This window comes from Pipistrellus kuhlii, unplaced genomic scaffold, assembly GCF_014108245.1.
Source record: "Pipistrellus kuhlii isolate mPipKuh1 unplaced genomic scaffold, mPipKuh1.p scaffold_m20_p_1, whole genome shotgun sequence".
In the NCBI taxonomy this organism is placed as follows: domain Eukaryota; kingdom Metazoa; phylum Chordata; class Mammalia; order Chiroptera; family Vespertilionidae; genus Pipistrellus; species Pipistrellus kuhlii.
The window spans coordinates 134,893,216-134,909,987 of NW_023425404.1; the positions used below are offsets into that span (position 1 = coordinate 134,893,216).

At 36.3% G+C, this 16,772-nt stretch overlaps 1 protein-coding gene across 1 annotated transcript in view; it reads right to left on the bottom strand.

Moving 5' to 3' along the window:
* Positions 1-16,772, bottom strand: part of BANK1 (B cell scaffold protein with ankyrin repeats 1) — a 302,385-nt gene that overhangs the window by 23,298 nt on the left and 262,315 nt on the right. The window contains exon 11 of the mRNA XM_036410473.2: positions 5,801-5,866. Within this exon, the coding sequence (XP_036266366.1) occupies positions 5,801-5,866 (66 nt within the window). The remainder of the gene's footprint in view (positions 1-5,800; positions 5,867-16,772) is intronic.

Below are 16,772 nucleotides of genomic sequence, written 5' to 3' on the forward strand. Positions count from 1 at the left end.
GCAACTGCAGACACTGGATTACTCCAGCCACAGATAGCAGTAGCCCCAAGCAACACACTGAAGATAAAGAGTAGGAGGAGAATGATAAAGAAGACAGTCTGGAGAGGACCTGGGGGATGGTGAAGAAGACTGTCCAGAAAGCTGAGCAAATTTGTGAGGAGACCAAAACCCCAAGAATGGCTGAGAAAGTGTTTTTTTGTTTGTTTGTTTGTTTTTTTGCCATGCTAGCAATCATCAGTTGTGTGGTAATACTACCAGGGGCAAATGGGGAAGTACATTGGACTTGTGTTCCTGACTCTCCATGGGTAAGACCCCTTACTTGGGCTGATCCCCCACCTAGTGTAGTCACCAATAACACCAAGCACCTTGATTATCCAGGAGGACCACAGATGGGACAAGGAATTATATGGGCAAAGTATAATTATATGCCACCCAGCTTCCCTTTTGTAATTCACAGAATCCAACTACTTATCCTTTGTGTGTAGAATTAAAGAGAGGTTTCTGGCTAGCATGGACACCAAAGGAGGGGAAAGGAAAAGCCCAAATATATCTGCTATCACTACTTGCTCCTGGGAGAGGTACAAAAAAATGTAACATTACTAAGACATCTCCCTCATTAAGTCATTATGTAAAATGTTTTATGAATGGCACCCACCAAGAAAGAAATTAATTGGCAAGACTGGCAATCAGCAGCAACTTTAATAAGTTTCCCTTTGTGGATTGGAGCCCCTAAGGGTTTGCACATAGTAACAATCACACTCTAAAATGGAAGGAGACCTCATCCTATCTATATGTTGAAGCTAATCACTCCATCACATGGTATGGAGGAGGATTTGTTGGATCTCAATTACAACATGATAATTGGCCCCTACAAAACACGCAATGGAAATTAGCTGCTGCACTTGCACCTATAAAATGGTATATTTTTAAACTATAGCTCAGATAAGTCCATTCGTACCTTATGGGGAGCTCCCAATAAGAGAGTATTTGCCACTGCTTGTGTATACAATCTTTTTGTACTCCTCTCAGGCCCCATCCAGATGCACCTTAATGCAACAAGCCATCTGTATGAGGTGTCATGCACAGGCTGCACACTATTCCATTGTATTAATTTTACATTCCAAAAAGATTCCCTCATGATTTCAAAACAACCTGCTTTTGCTTGAGTTCCTACCAACCTAACTGAACCTTGGGAATATCATCAAACCTACCAACTGTTACATGACCTGGTAAAAATCTTAAAATGACAAAAAAGATTTCTTGGAATGTTAATTGCAGGACTCTTTGCTCTTGTAATGTTATTTATTTCTGGGGGAATTGCTGTTTCATCCATTGTACAAACTGTTCAAACTTCTCAGTTTGTACAAGTTAAGGAAAATGTAACTAAGACCTTGTCTATACAGAAAAGAATTGACAGCCAGTTTGAGATAGAATTATTGGCACTAAGTCTATAGTTTTGTGGATGGGTGATAAAATCCATAGCCTAGAGCAAATAATATCCTTACAGTGTTATTATAATTTCCCCCAGATTTGTGTTACCCCTATTCCCTATAATAGTACCTTACATCCTTGGGAATCAATTAAAAAAAATTCCCTTCTTGGTTCTTGGGATAAATGTAACACAACCCTTGATATTTTAGAATTACAACAGCATATTGTACAATTATCCCAGGCAAACTTACAAACTTTGATGCCTGGAGCAATTTAAAAAGGACATGAAATAATTTAATCCCTTTCACAGTTACCTTTGCATAACCACTATTGCCTGTCTTATTCTTGTTCTTATATGTTTATTTCTAGTCTGCAGATGTGGAATGAAGAGTCTTAAAAGGATTCAAGCCCTTCAAGTGTAGCATCTCCACTAGAGAAAGGTTTCTGCCTGGCCCCCATGACTTCTAAATTCATATTTCTTGTCTAGTGAATTCATTTGTGCATGGAACCTTATCCAGATCCTGAATACTCACTGCAAAGGGCTGTGGCACTTAGAACAGGAAAAAAAATATCATAGAGAGAGAAAAATGTAACAAGTCTGGGAGACATGATCAATCTTAACTATAGATTATTACATGATTTTTGTGAGCAGGGAAAAGTAAGCCGACATTTCCATATCCTTGAAGAAGTAGCCCTTACATTCCTCCAGCCTTTTTGGTTACTAATTTTATTTTTTAGATACTTTATTATTTGGCAGGGGCCTAATGAATGCAAACAATCTAATCACTAGGAAAGAATATAGTCACTGGAATGTATAGATTTAATAGGTTGGAATTGGGAATTATAAATTAGTAGTCCCTCTATGATTTTTTTGTATATTACTTAGACTTCAAAACTGATCAACTCCAAACTTACTGACAAAATTCAAGTCTCTGACTTGCAACATGAAGAAGGGAACCTTGACTGGCCTGAGAGGCTCAATTTTGGGAAGGGATGGAAGTGTGAAAGCAGCACATTCTGCTATATCACTCTGGCATTTTCTAATTTCAAAACCAAATTGGTTTCTCATCTAAGTACTAACCAGGCCTGGCCCTGCTTAGCTTCCAAGATCAGACAAAATGGGGCACATTCAGGGTGATAAAAAAAAAAAGAAAGAATTCTTACCATTTGCAACAGCATGGATAGACCTGGAGAGCATTATGCTAAGCGAAATAAGTCAGTCAGAGGAAGACAAATATCACATGATCTTACTCATTTGTGGAATATAAAGACAGCGTGAACTAATGAACAAAAACAGATCCAGAAACAAAGAAACATTGATCAGACCATCAAACCTCCGAGGGAAGCCAGGGGAGAGTGGGGGTAAGGGGGAGAGATCAACGAAAGGACTTGCATGCATGCTTATAAGCCTAACCAATGGACACAGACCAGGGGTTGAGGGCATGAATAGTGGGGTGGGGGGCAATGGGGAGATAAGGACACATGTAATACCTTAATCAATAAAGAAAACAAATAAAAATAAAAACATCAAATAGAATAAAAAATATCTAATGACATTAAAAAAAAGTTGGGAAAATTTATTTTGAAATTGCATTTTGACAGCAACTTTTATTTGTGATGCAAAGCCCTCAGAATTTTTCTTATATATTTTTTTTCAAGATATAAGAACTGAGTTGAAGAAATCTGTGAAGTTTCCATGGAAATTGTGCCAATTCTTTTTTTCTTTTTTCTTTTTCTTTTCCTCAGGAAAATTCCTTGTTTTAGTAATAATGTAACTTCCTGGCAATCCCTTGGCAGTTGTGAACATAGGGCATCTGAAACACATTCTTTTAGTTAGAAAATAGTTGGCTCTCATACAGAGTCCCTTTTCCTTTCAGCATATAGTGAAATAAATAATTTCTTTAACCTTTTTTTTTTTTTTTGATAACTTCTACAGTTTCTTTAGAAAATTTTGACTCTGGCAGTTATTTAATAAAAGGGTCTTTTGTTTGTTTGTTTGTTTGTTTCTCTACCAAATAAAGAGATTATCATTGGTGAAGCATGTACGGATTTTCCTATTCTACCACAGAATCCAAGGATACTTTAAAAGTATTCATTAACTCAAGAATAAGCAGTTTTGATTGCCTTGTATGTCCAATGGACTGGATAGTCATAAATATTTTTAAAGGTTCAACAAAAATGGTTTGATACAGTAAACCCTTTTAGGTACTTATAAGTCTTTAATTTAAAAAACATTCCCAATTATAATTAATTCTCTTCTCTTTCTCAATTTACAGTAATCAGGGTGGTTTTTAACTTCTCATACAGTAAGCAGGGAAGTTTTTAAACTTTATATTTCTCTAGTCCTTGCAAATATCAATAGAACAACATTCTTTTCTGTTCTGCTGAATTACTGATGTCCAGAGTTAAAGGAATCTAGGAAAACTGCTCTAAGTTGAATAACCAAGAACAAAATCAAGAAGTTGGGATTTAAATATCCAGAAAGAAAAATTTATCTAGAAAGAAAAAATTGATTAAAAATTTAAAAATTTCAATGTCCTATCCCTTATAAAGTTTTAAAAATCACTGACATTTTGAAGCAAAATATATAACAAGATATGAACAGATATTAATCCAAAAATTGAATAATTAGGTCCTTGTTTCTTTTTATTATTCTCTCCTTCCCTTTTTTTCCTGGGCGCAAAGGGACTATTTTCCTATACACATGGTAGAATAATAATCAATCTCATTTAGGCTTCATGGACACTAGCAGTCTTTCCATAAATTGTTCTCTGTGAAGCAACAAGAATAATAATTGATAAGATCAAGCCTTCCAAGGATCTCTCATTACATTTGTTACTTGTCACCTTCCTTCAGCTCCTGTAGCCTTTACCCATGTCTCCCTTAATTCTAATAGAATCTAAATTAAAATATGATAACTGAAATTTTTATAAAAGTGCTTCAGGGAAATATTTTTCTAAAGAGCGAAAAGCATTCCTCTCCTTACTCTTTCCAAAGCTCTCTGAGGTATGTGGAGGTGTCCACAGAGGAAGGGTCCTTTTAAATTTGTTTAATTCTTTAGTGACTGTTCGATGCTAATTGCACAATAAAGTTCTGCATTAATTTATTATGAGAGCCAAAGGCTTAATGGAATCTTATGAAATGGAAAATTGTAATATGGAATCTTAGAAATGGAAACTTGTAAAACCGAATTTTTGCATGTAAATCTATAAGCAGAATAGCCAAGTGATTCATGGGAGACTAGAAGCTCAGCTTTGTCATGTGTTGCCTTCAAATACCATCTACTTAATTGAAAGAATGATAAAAGTAGAAGCTTTTATTTTTCTGTGGAAAAGACTACTTGAAGCCATGAATGAATATTAATCATTTTAGGGACACAGCTTTGTTTGGAGGACATTCCAATGAGCAGGTCCATTGAGGTTCTGTATAGAATAGTCAGTAGTAAGTTTTTGAAGTTGGCACAGTCAGTACTCAGCCATTTTCACAATGGCACAAAAGGTGACTGTCTATGTGAGTGTTTAGTAGCTGTTGTGAAATTTCCTGATTTTATTTTAATGCCTTTTTCAATAATTTACTGGTAACAATTTCAAGATATTATTACTTTGGACTGAAGTTTTTTCAAAGGAGTGTTGAGGTTAAAAGTATCTAAGCATGCTCATTGATTATCAAGCCAGCCAGCGTTGGCTCCACCTCTGCCACCTTTTACATTTTTTATTTTAGACATTTAACTAAGACCCTATTATCAGAAAAAAAAAAATCATAATGAGTAACTAGATTCTCTCTTTTCACTAGGAACCAAATGTGAAGGAAAACTGGGGGCAACTGCCTCTTTAATGAGCAAGAGGAAAACAATCCTCTTGTATGATAGGTCTTTATAGCTACAGTTTTTAGCTCTCCTCTGCATAACCAGGAATTGCTCAAGAAAGGTTTGGATTAAGTGTTGAAGGCAAGAATAATGAGAAAAAAGTGCAAACTTTGATTGAAGATTAGTATAGAGCACAAAAAACCCAGGCTGATCCCATTTGGGGGCAGTCAATCATCTGGCCCTCTCTCCCAAGTAATCTCAGAGGCCTGTCCCTGAAGGTCTATGAAAGCACACTCTCAGATGCGTGTTTGAGAATTTCTCTTACTTGACCGTCCTAGAACCCTGATCAACATCATCAACATCACCACAGATATGCTGGCCTTTGTCAATTAAAATATTGTTTTGTATTAGTATTATTATGGCAACATTTTATTTGGGTTAGACAAAAGAGTAAAATTAGTTAAGTACACTTATTTACTTCTATCCCAAGAGACTTTATTCAGTATTCACAAGGCTTCTTTAACTCTTACTTAGAGATAAATGAACCGAAGTGTGTGTCAGTACCTTGTTTCCTGGGACCATGGAACTTGTCACCCTCAGACTGTCTTCTGGCTGCCTTTTGTTGAAACACTAAAAAAATACAGCATATGTTATTTATTGAACATAATTATCAATAAGAACAAACTCTGGAAAACTCCAAAGAAACTAAAATGCAACAAATTATTTTTCTTAGTAATAATTTTTTAATTGCATTATTTTTGAGTAGGAGGATTATTAAGTACAGTTTTCTCATTTGTGCGGTTTATCAGTCATTTCAAAAGACATTTTCTGTGGGCTGAGTAGGCAATGCCAGTGCAATGCCTTGTTAAACCATTAATTCGAGATATGATTCCATTTTGATATCAGGTAAAGATAAAAGCTGCCTTTTGTTAAAAGTGATAAATGTTAAAATCATATGAAAATTCCATTTGCACAGAAATTACTCATGCTTGACTTCTTGATGATAAGCAAAGATAATGACAGTTTCTTCTAAAACAGATTAAAATACTGCTATATTTCACAGATGTAATAATAAAATACTGCTATATTTCACACTTTATTCTTACATCATCTAGCTGGACCTCAAAACTATTAAAGCAGCTTATTTGAATTATTTCATTACCTAAAAAGTTCTTTGTTCTCACTTATTATTTCTCACAGGAAATTCTATGAGACAAGACAGCATTACTCATCCCATTTTGCAGATAAAAGATAAAACTGATTGTTTAATATTTATTGAGCACCCACAAGTTCAGTATAGCTTCTGGCATTTGTTAATAAAAAACTGTCTACCTTTTACAACTTGACTTGAGAAGCAGAACACTGCAGTTTCATTTTATTTTTATTTTTATGGGTAATTTAAATTACATGGTTTGGGAACTGAAAGAGGCCTGAGACTTAGTTCAGTCTCATGCGTTTATAAGTGAAAGAGGTGGAAGTAACTAAATTGTAGAGGGGCTAAGTAATTTTGCCATGATAGTACAGATATGACTTAGAACCTCAAGCATTGAACTTTAATCTATTGCTTGGTTCTTTACAACACTAGTGTCTCTTCACTTTCATAACTATTTGGTTCAGTCCAAGTGCCCATCAGTAGATGAGTGGATAAAAAGCTGTGCTATATTTATACAATGGAATACTATGCAGTTGTAAAAAAGAAAGATCTCTTACCCTTTGAGACAGCATTGAAGGACCTGAAGGATATTATGCTAAGTGAAATAAGCCAGTGAGAGAAAAACAAGTATCACATGATCTTACTTATATGTGGAATCTAATGAACAAAATAAACTGATAGATAAAATAGATCCAGAGACATGGAAAGGTAACAGACTAACATATCTCAGAGGGAAGGGGTGGGCAGGAAGAGAATTTATATGCTTATATAAATAACCCATTGACACAGACCATAATGTGGTGAAGGCCTGAGTGGGGGTGAGGGTGGGGTCAATGGGGGAAAATAAGGGGACATCTGAAATACTTTCAACAATAAAGACAAACTTAAAAAATAAAGATAAGAAGGAATAATAGGGAGGCGACTGAACAAAAAAACCTTAGAGCATTTTCAATACCCTTGTGTCTCTTGCTCTTAGCTCACCAGGGTTTTCTAGAAGAATGAGGCTGAGGATATGGGAGGAAGAGCTGTCCAGTTGAATGATGCTTGACCACTATGATCAGGAGACCATGCATCCCGAAGTTACCTTGGATCTCTGTCTTTGGTTTTAATATTCTTTAAACCCATCTAATACTAACGTTATATCAGGATTACTCCAGATGACACTATTTCAATTTTTTAAAAGTTCCCTAAATCATATCAAATCAATAATTATTTATGAAGCATACTAGAAGCCTGATGCATGAAATCTGTGCAAGGGGTTCAGCCCTCGCAGCCATGGCAGCTTGCCTTAGACTTAACAGCTTCCTTCTGGACAGCCAAATGACCAGATGGAAGGTCATTTGGCTATCCAGTCTAATTAGCATATTACACTTTTATTATTACAGATATAAGTTGCCACTTGTTGTCAAGAGAGAGAATACTCTACTGTCCTCTTACAAACAGGAGAAGCAAAGAGTTTCAAAGTGTAATGTATTTAAAGAAAATTATATGCGTGAAATGTTTCTGGTTGAAAATCAATTTTCTGCTTCAACTTAGTATTTGGAAAGCATGCTAAATATAACTTGCAAGTTATTTGGTTTTGGGCTTACATTTTTTTTTCTAAAATAAAATATACTGATAGATATATGACTTGTGACTATGTTCTATAGTATTAGTAGAAGTTTTACAAGTGTTGTTTGCTTTTTTTCATTGGACAGTTCTAAAAGTCTTAAAAAAATAAAACTTTTGAAATTTTAATAACATGGAGACACTCTGTACTTTTCCCCCAATGTTGTTAAGATAATAACTAAGACTGTTTAGTAAAAAATTCTGTAGTTTGTCATCATCAATCTGAGAAATAATCCAGAATCTGCTGGATTTTGAAGCTAGTGAGAACTTTAAAATGTAATTATTTTTTCAGTGTTTTGACATTAATTTGTTAAAAATCACTTCAGGTATTACATAAAATATATTTATTGAAACACATTTTGTTGACAAGTGCCCAGCTTCCATGAAATACACTAAATGTTAAATCAACACTTTTAGTTAATAGATTAAGAACTTACAAGCTTTATACTTATTTATTGTTGAGGGTTTTTTGTCGAAACATAAGGTATGAGTTGGAGAATTGCAGAGGGAGAGTAGGATGTTTTGGGTACTACTGATAAGAGAACTTTTTCAAGATAAGAAGTGCACTAAGTCTCACCCCACAGTGCAAAGATCCTCTCTACCTGTAAACCTCCCCTGAATTCCCTCCAGCTGCACCTGTTACAACTGTTCCTTGCTTCCCCCTCTATAGACAAGTTCAGTTCCTTACAAAAACCAAATTAGCAATTAACATATTGCCAAATACACTAATTTCTCCTTGCTGTGAAGAGTAGGAGGTGTTTTTGAATATGAGGTAATCTTGGAAAAGACCTACATTAACTTGTTTCCTGAAGAAAGAGGTAGCCATCAAAATGATCACTGATGCAAACATGCATTCCAAAAACATGAACGTTGTTAGCCTTAAGAAAGGAATAGATAGGTGTAATATTCCAGAATTTGTAAATTACGTAAGCTGGATCATTTAAAATTGCTTCCACTAGTGAGTCCTTTGTTCTACAAAGATTTATACACTTTATATTTACCATGTTCACCCATACTACCATTATAAGAGATAAAAATACAATCCATGATCATTTGGTTATGGGTCATTCAGAGTTATATATGAAAGTACATATTTTTGTACTACAAGATTTGTGGTGAGCAAGATGAGAGTCTTTTTAAACATATAGTATTTGAAAGAAAACCTGTATACCAGAATGACAGTGTAGTTGGCATAGTGGAAGGAGTGTAGTTTTGTCTTAATATTAACAACATGTGTGACATGGAAAATGGCTTTATTATCGATCTTGCCAGTAAAGTTAGGGCTTAGATGAGATGCTCTTTAATTCCTCAGTCACATGCTATCAATTCTTTTCCCCCCAAGTCATTGCAGGCCAAATTGTGCTTGAATAAGTTCTTAAGTGAGTCTAAATTTAAACAGAATACTACATTTTTGAGGAAGAGATTATTTTGGCTGGCAGCTTAGCCCAATAGAAAACTAGAAAGTTAAATCACAGACCAATGTTAATTTTTTTTATAATATATGGAGATGATCCTATCACTGTGTTTGAATTCTTGGAAAATACTGCTTTTGACCACATTTGATTACATTAATGTTCAAATAATGCTATCAAGCCAATTATGACATATGTCAACTCTGATTACTCTGCACCAGTGAAATCTTATTTTTCTCTCCCTATGTAAAATTAGGATTTGAGAAAAAAGAAAAATTAATGCATTATTATTAGTTGTCAGTACTTTCAAACATTAAAAGGAAATCCAAGAGAAAGTCAAACAATTCTTGAGATTCAAAATAATCTTAAACAATGTAAATGTCCCAAATACCACCTTCCTTTATTTCAAATATTGGCAGAATGACTTCTGTAAAAAAAATTTTCTAAAATGAAAATGACATTGAATGGAAAAAATGAGTATAGTATAAAATATTCAAAATGTTAAGCAAAGCAGAATTATCAGAAAAGCAGAAGAGGGAGAATAGGTGAAATATAATGAATTCACTTGCACTATTTGTCTTTCCAGGTTGCTTCTGAAAGAACAGTCTTCACATCAACCTCATTGCAGCCTATTTCAAGCAAAAGGACTCTTCTAGAACTGCTCTTTTTAGATACCTGATAAGCTTATTTGGCACTAGAAGCCCAGTGCACAGGTCTTTTGGCCTGGCCTGCAGGGATGGGGCCAAAACCAGCAGTTCAACCTCCCCTGAGGGGTCCCTGAGTGCGAGAGGGCACTCTGCAAAGTTGCTGTTGCTAGGCAGTTCCTTCCTGCATTGAGCATCTTCCCTCTGGTGGTCAGTGTGCATCATAACAACTGGATGGTCCTCTAGTCTTAAAGGTCACTTGGGCTTTTATATATACATATATACATATATACATATATATATATATATATATACATATATACATATATATATATATATATTATCTAAAAATAGCTAAGGTAATGAAAAATCTGTGCAATAGCAAATGCATTTGTAAATATATGAATTATAAATGATAAAACCCTTAATGTTCCATAGTCATTAGAAGTCTAAAATTAAATGATTAGAACTAAATGCCTATCACGGATTCTTGAAGCTAGGTATTTGATGTAAAATAAAACATGCAGATCTGTATTGTATTCTGGATTTTCAGGGAATGCTACTGTACAGGTAGCAGAGTGTGTTTATTGTTCACTCAACAAGCTTCCATTAGGTTGCTGACACTGTAGTCAAGTGTTATGCTAAGTTCTGAGGATACAAAGGTAAGTAAGACTTAACCACAATTTCCATGCTGTCCTCCATTCATTTAAGGCACATGTGTCAAACACAAGGCCCGCGGGCCAAATCCATCCCGCCAGGCCTTGCAATGTGGCCCGCACCGTGCTGTCATCACTGCACTCCGCTGCGTTTCCATCACAATGACAGTTTATGATTGTTCAGTAAACCATTCGGCCCGTGATTTAGGCTGGATTTTAGATTTTGACCCCTTCTCTGATTGAGTTCGACACCCCTAATTTAAGCAAAGGTCAAATATATCATTAGTGCCTACTGAAGAGAGAGGATAAAGATTAAAATACTCAGAAAGGAAAGGGTCGTAATGTAGCTCTTGCAGCCTTACTCTTCCTACCTTGTTCCTCCAATGTGCACCCTGAAAAAGCTAATTACAAAAAGGAGGGATGAGGTGAAATAAAGCAATAAAATAACCTATTTGTCTGGCCAGCAAAGACAGGGAAGAAAATGTTCTACTCCTGTAAGTGGTCATACTTACTAATCAGACTGAGACTCAGAATAGAGGTATAGTCTCTTCTCAAATTGACTAAGGTAATTCGTGCACCCCAGGCAACTTAGAACCACCATTTCATTTACTAGCGATATTCCATGCTATTAATTTGTGAAAATTTATCAAACACAGGTTACCGCATTTGGATGGGTGACATAGCCAGAGATTGCCATTTCAGCCACACAATATGAAGATCTTTCACCTGAAACTAGTTTACTGCCCAGCAGACATACAGAGTCAGGAATTGGCATGATTATAGTTTACTGTTGAGATTGGTAGAAATGGAAAGTTGGAAAGCACATACCTGTGTGAAGGAAAAATGGCATAGAGATTCTAATTCAATGGCAATACCAATGGATGCTTTTGTTTCCTAAGAAGGAAATATTATTTTACTTTTCAATTCATAATGGAAACTTTGTTTGATAAGAGTGTTTCCATAAAAGTCCTCTCTCAAACCAGGAAACCTTACCATAAATTATTCTTTCTACTTCTAAGGACCTTACTTTTTACAAGAGTAGAATACCAACTGTTTTTGTTGCATATTTACTCCTTAGAATGCAAATAAGAATCTTTCCACTCTAGAATGTTTCCACTACACCACTGGGCAGGCAGGCCTTATTCCTCTTGTTATGAGGCAGGCCACGTGTATTGCTTGCTTAGCACTGGGCTGAGGGTTCATCTCCTCCCGTATAATTTCATTCTGACTCATTGCTTGAATTTACTTTATGACCATTTGTATTCAATAAAAAATGATGTAAGTGTATATATTACTCTAGTGACATCCTTAGTAATTTTCCTTATTGTTTCAAAGAGAAGTGGTTTGCATTGTTAAGAAAGTCACTGTAATACTCTACAAACTATGATGAGTTCACCTTTGGTTCATACTTTTAGTAGTCACCAAAAGTAATTTCTTTCTGTGTTTTTTTGTTTGTTTCTATTTGTTTGTTTTGTTTTCCAGTGCCAGGAAATATTGTTATCCTGAGAAGTAACCAGTAGGATCTGAATCTGGTCATGCTTACTTTGAACAAACATTAAATACTAAGTAGGTTAATAAGACTCTAAGAAAGAAAATTTCTATAGATGCAGATTGAAAATAGTATATACAGAATGGGAAATTTCAAAAGAACATGGCTCTGCCTACTTGTTCTATGTAATATTTAATATTGGTCTTTAATAATTTGGAAAAGTCATGCAAGATGAAGTCTTGGGATAAGAAACCCAATGGAAGAAGCAAAAGGCACAGTGTGTGGGGAGATATGGCGGGTTCTGTCTCACCTCTGTGCTACAGCACACCTTTCAGCATAGAGACTACCGTTTCTGCATCCTACTCCGTGCCCTCTACTATACATATGTACAATAGTTGTAGTTCTCATGAAAACTCTCCAAAGTAGGTATTATTATTTCTGTTTTTAAATATTAAGCAAATAAAACAAGATCATGTAACTTCAACATAATTATAAAACATTTAAGTGGTTAAGTCATAATTTAAATTCAGTTTCTTCAGGCTTCACCAGCTTCATGAATTTCACTCTACCAGCTGCCAGGTCCCCAGAGGTGCTTCCCAGTGGGACAGCCCCACAGAGCACCTTATTTTCCTCTGAGGAATACATATTTAAATTAGAATAAAAAAGGCGCATACATTAAAAGTGCTGGTGAAAACTATTGTGAATTCAGGAAATCTAAAGTGAGAATAAAGAAAATTTGTGTCGATAGCTAGTAGCTGTTTGACACATCTATGATTTCATCTTCAAGATGACCATTCTCTTAAATATTAAAATGTTTACTCTGCCTTAAAAATAGAAACAAACTAGGTCACGCTTTCTCAACTTTGGCACCACTGACATTTTGGACTGGATAATTATTTGCAGGGAAGTCTGTAATGTGCATTGCAGGATGGTTAGCAGCATATCTGGTCTCCAACCACTAAATACAAGAGTACTGTCCCAGTCAGGACAACCGAGGATGTCTTGAAACATTGCCAAATGTGTTCTGGAAGGCAAATCACACCAGTTAAGAATCCTAACCGGTTAGGCTCAGTGGGTAAAGCATTGGCCTGCAGACTGAAAGGTCCCAGGTTTGATTCTAGTCAAGGGCATGTACCTTGGTTGCGGGCACATCCCCAGTAGGAGGTGTGCAGGAGGCAGCTGATCAGTGTTTCTCTCTCATCGATGTTTCTAGCTCTCTATCCCTTTTCCTTCCTCTCTGTAAAAAAAAACAAAAAACAACTACTACTCAGACTACTAAGCTTCTTACTGAAGACATCCTTAACAGAGACTTTAGAAATGCCACGTTTAGGAGAAAAATATCAGCATTCACTCTGCTGCTGAATGAAAATCTAAGCACTTGATACTATTTGCATTTATTTTCACAGGAAATGCAAATCCTTTAATGTCAATTCATACCACAGTTGTATACTGCCTTTCTCTCCCCTTCACTAGCATAAAGAAATTGAATTTCTGGAAGATGAGGCTAGAAAAGTTCATCATTATTATGCCAACACTCTAACAGATGGTCTGCAAAGCTCTTCTTAGGTTTTATTCAATGTCTCTGTGATGCTCCACTGTGAGAAGGAGAGAGTACGTTAAAACACTTGGGTTACACAAGCAGGCTTGGTACCCTCTAAGGAACAGTGCGCACCTAGGTCTGAATAACTTGCTCCTTTGAAGAGCTGCACCAGCCCCTTTCGGGGGAAGGAGAGAAGCAGAGACAAAATCACAGGGGAAGACCAGGACAATGGCTTACCAATAGAATGATAAATGTTTCTCTGCCCCGAGAGCACTTGTAATGTTCATACCAAATTCTGAAGCCAAATGGTTTGGACAAGGTCACCCAGCCAAAGAGTAGGACCAAAGGTCCCTGACTTAAAGAATACTTTAATCCATTTGCCATATTTCTTCACTAATGAGGACAAAGACCATTCCACCTGTTACATTTACAATGATATGCATTATTTTTCCTAAGAGATTTTACTAGTTTCTCCCCCACCCCCCTGCTTTGCATTTCAACTGCATTGTATGTCATCCGTTTCAAGTATAAGTGAATTGCAAGTGGAAAGTTCCCAAGAGCAACTGAGTTGTACTTGACATTTTGGGGTCCTCGTAGCTGAGTGGCTCTCAAAAAGGTTGTACACAGCTTTGTTGTACTGCAAAATGCCAAGGGCAACTCAGTAGCAATTGAAAATTGAAAGGGAAATTATATTATACTCCAAATCAGAAACATGGACTATGAAAAAGGATCTTGGTTCTATTAATTATGTGAGGAAAAAATGGGAAACTGTCCTTTGATGTTAAATAATTTCCCCCAATAGGCAATCATCTCTTTGCATGATTTGTGAATATAGTTTTATTACCAATTTATCTATACTATGCAAGTGCTCATTTTCTTTCCATGAATTGTCTTAAATCAAGAATGCTGTCAACAAGAAGCACTGTAAATCCATGTTAATTCCTCTATATTCTTGAAGCTTAATGAACCTAGTCCTTTTCAATATTACATGGAGAAAAGGTGGGAGAATACAATAACTGAAAGCAAACAGACTTCAAAAACTTTACATTAAAAATTGAGTTACTTTTTCTGTGTGTGGTTGTGAACATAAAATTAGATATACCATGTTTCCCAAAAAATAAGACAATCTCCGAAAATAAGACTTACTTACAGGTTTCCTTCTGAGTAAAACATAAGGCATTCCCTGAAAATAAGGCCCCCCTAGGCTAAACATGAGAGATTTGGTCCACTGATTCTGAAAGAAATGGAGTCACAAGAAATTCACCAGGAAATTCAGGAATTGGATTGTTATGATGATGTTCCAGAAGATAATGACATGATTGTAACTGAATAAATGAGTAAATTTTTGATACTCTAGGATTCACAGTTTGTCTGGTTTGTGTTGACAACTACCGTACTACTGTACCGTATACAGGTAATAAATTTCCTTTATCTTCATTTAACAATAAATGTGTACCATATTCCTCTTCATGGAAAAATAAGACATCCCCTGAAAATAAGACCTAGCGCATCTTTGGGAGCAAAAATTAATATAAGACACTGTCTTATTTTCGGGGAAACAGGGTAGTATAAGAGGGATAGAATTTAAAAAAATAAAAAAGAGAAACATAGTTCTCAAGTAAAATAATCCATGCATTAACTGTGCATTGATGTTACATTTTTGGAAGTAGGAGATTGTGGTGATGGTGGAAACAGCTTCGCTCTGAATACGTTATGCTGTATGAAAGCAGTTAGAATGCTTAGCTATGTGTAAATGTACTAGAACTTTGTCCCACCCCGTGTGGGTCCCCTCTCCACACAACTCAGGGAAACAGTTACTTACATTTATGTGTTTATATGTTTATTACAGGATATGATAAAGGATACTGAGGCACAATCAGAAGAAGAGATCCATAGGGTGAAGTCTGGAGGGTCCCAACCCTATACGTTTCTGTTCCCATGGGTGTGTTCCCCTCCCAGTATGGACATGTGTGCCAGCCTTGGAAGCTCTCACAATCCCCTTCTTTTAAGATTTTATATAATAAAAGCTTCCTCACCTAGAGATGATTGATCCTTAACTCTATTTTCTCTTCTTTAGAGAATGAAGGTTGGGCCAAACTTCTGACCATGGCTTGGTTTTTCCGGTTACTAGCCCCTCATTCAGAACCCACATAGAGTTGCCTCATTAGAATAAAAGACACCCATATTACTCAGGAAATCACAAGGGTTTCAGGAGCTCTGTGCCAGGGGTAGACATTCTATATAATAAAAGGGTAATATACAAATGAACCGAATGGCAGAATGACCAGTTGCTATGATGCGCATTAACCACCAGGGGCAGATACTCAATGCAGGAGCTGCCCCCTGGTGGTCAGTGAGCTCCCACAGGGGGAGTGCTGCTCAGCCAGAAGCCGGGCTCATGGCTGGTGAGTCCAGTGGCCCACCTCCATGGCAGCACTAAGGATATCCAACTGTAGTTAAGCTGTCAGTTGGACATGTCCCTGAGGGCTCCTGGACTGTGAAAGGGTGCAGGTTGGCTGAGGGATTCACCCTCCCCCCCAACCCCCCGCTTTGTACACAAATGTCGTGCACCAGGCCTCTAGTATGTATATATAATTATCTCACAAAAGCCAACATGATTTTCCTATATGACTGGTTTGTTTGCCTAGCCCCTTTGCCAGTATTATCTTGAGTTTCCGAAAGAGTAAGTTGGGATTCTGCATCCTGCTTTCTTCTTTCTTTCCCTATTACACATTCTTCTTTGGCTATATTCGCATACTCTGGATGTGCCTACATTTTGCTACCACTTCAGTGGCAATTCTATTTAATATATTCATGTGAGCTAGAAAAAAAAAGGGGGGGGGAATCTGGTGACTTTTACCTTGTGGAATGCAAATAACTTCAAGAAAGAATTGGCTGATGAAGAAACTACCTTTTATATACTTAAATGTAAATTTTTTAAAAATTATACATGGTAACACTGGTTCCTCTCTGCATATAACACAAATGTTGTTAGAACAAACTAGGTTGTGGCTTTGAATGAGAAAGAATTCTT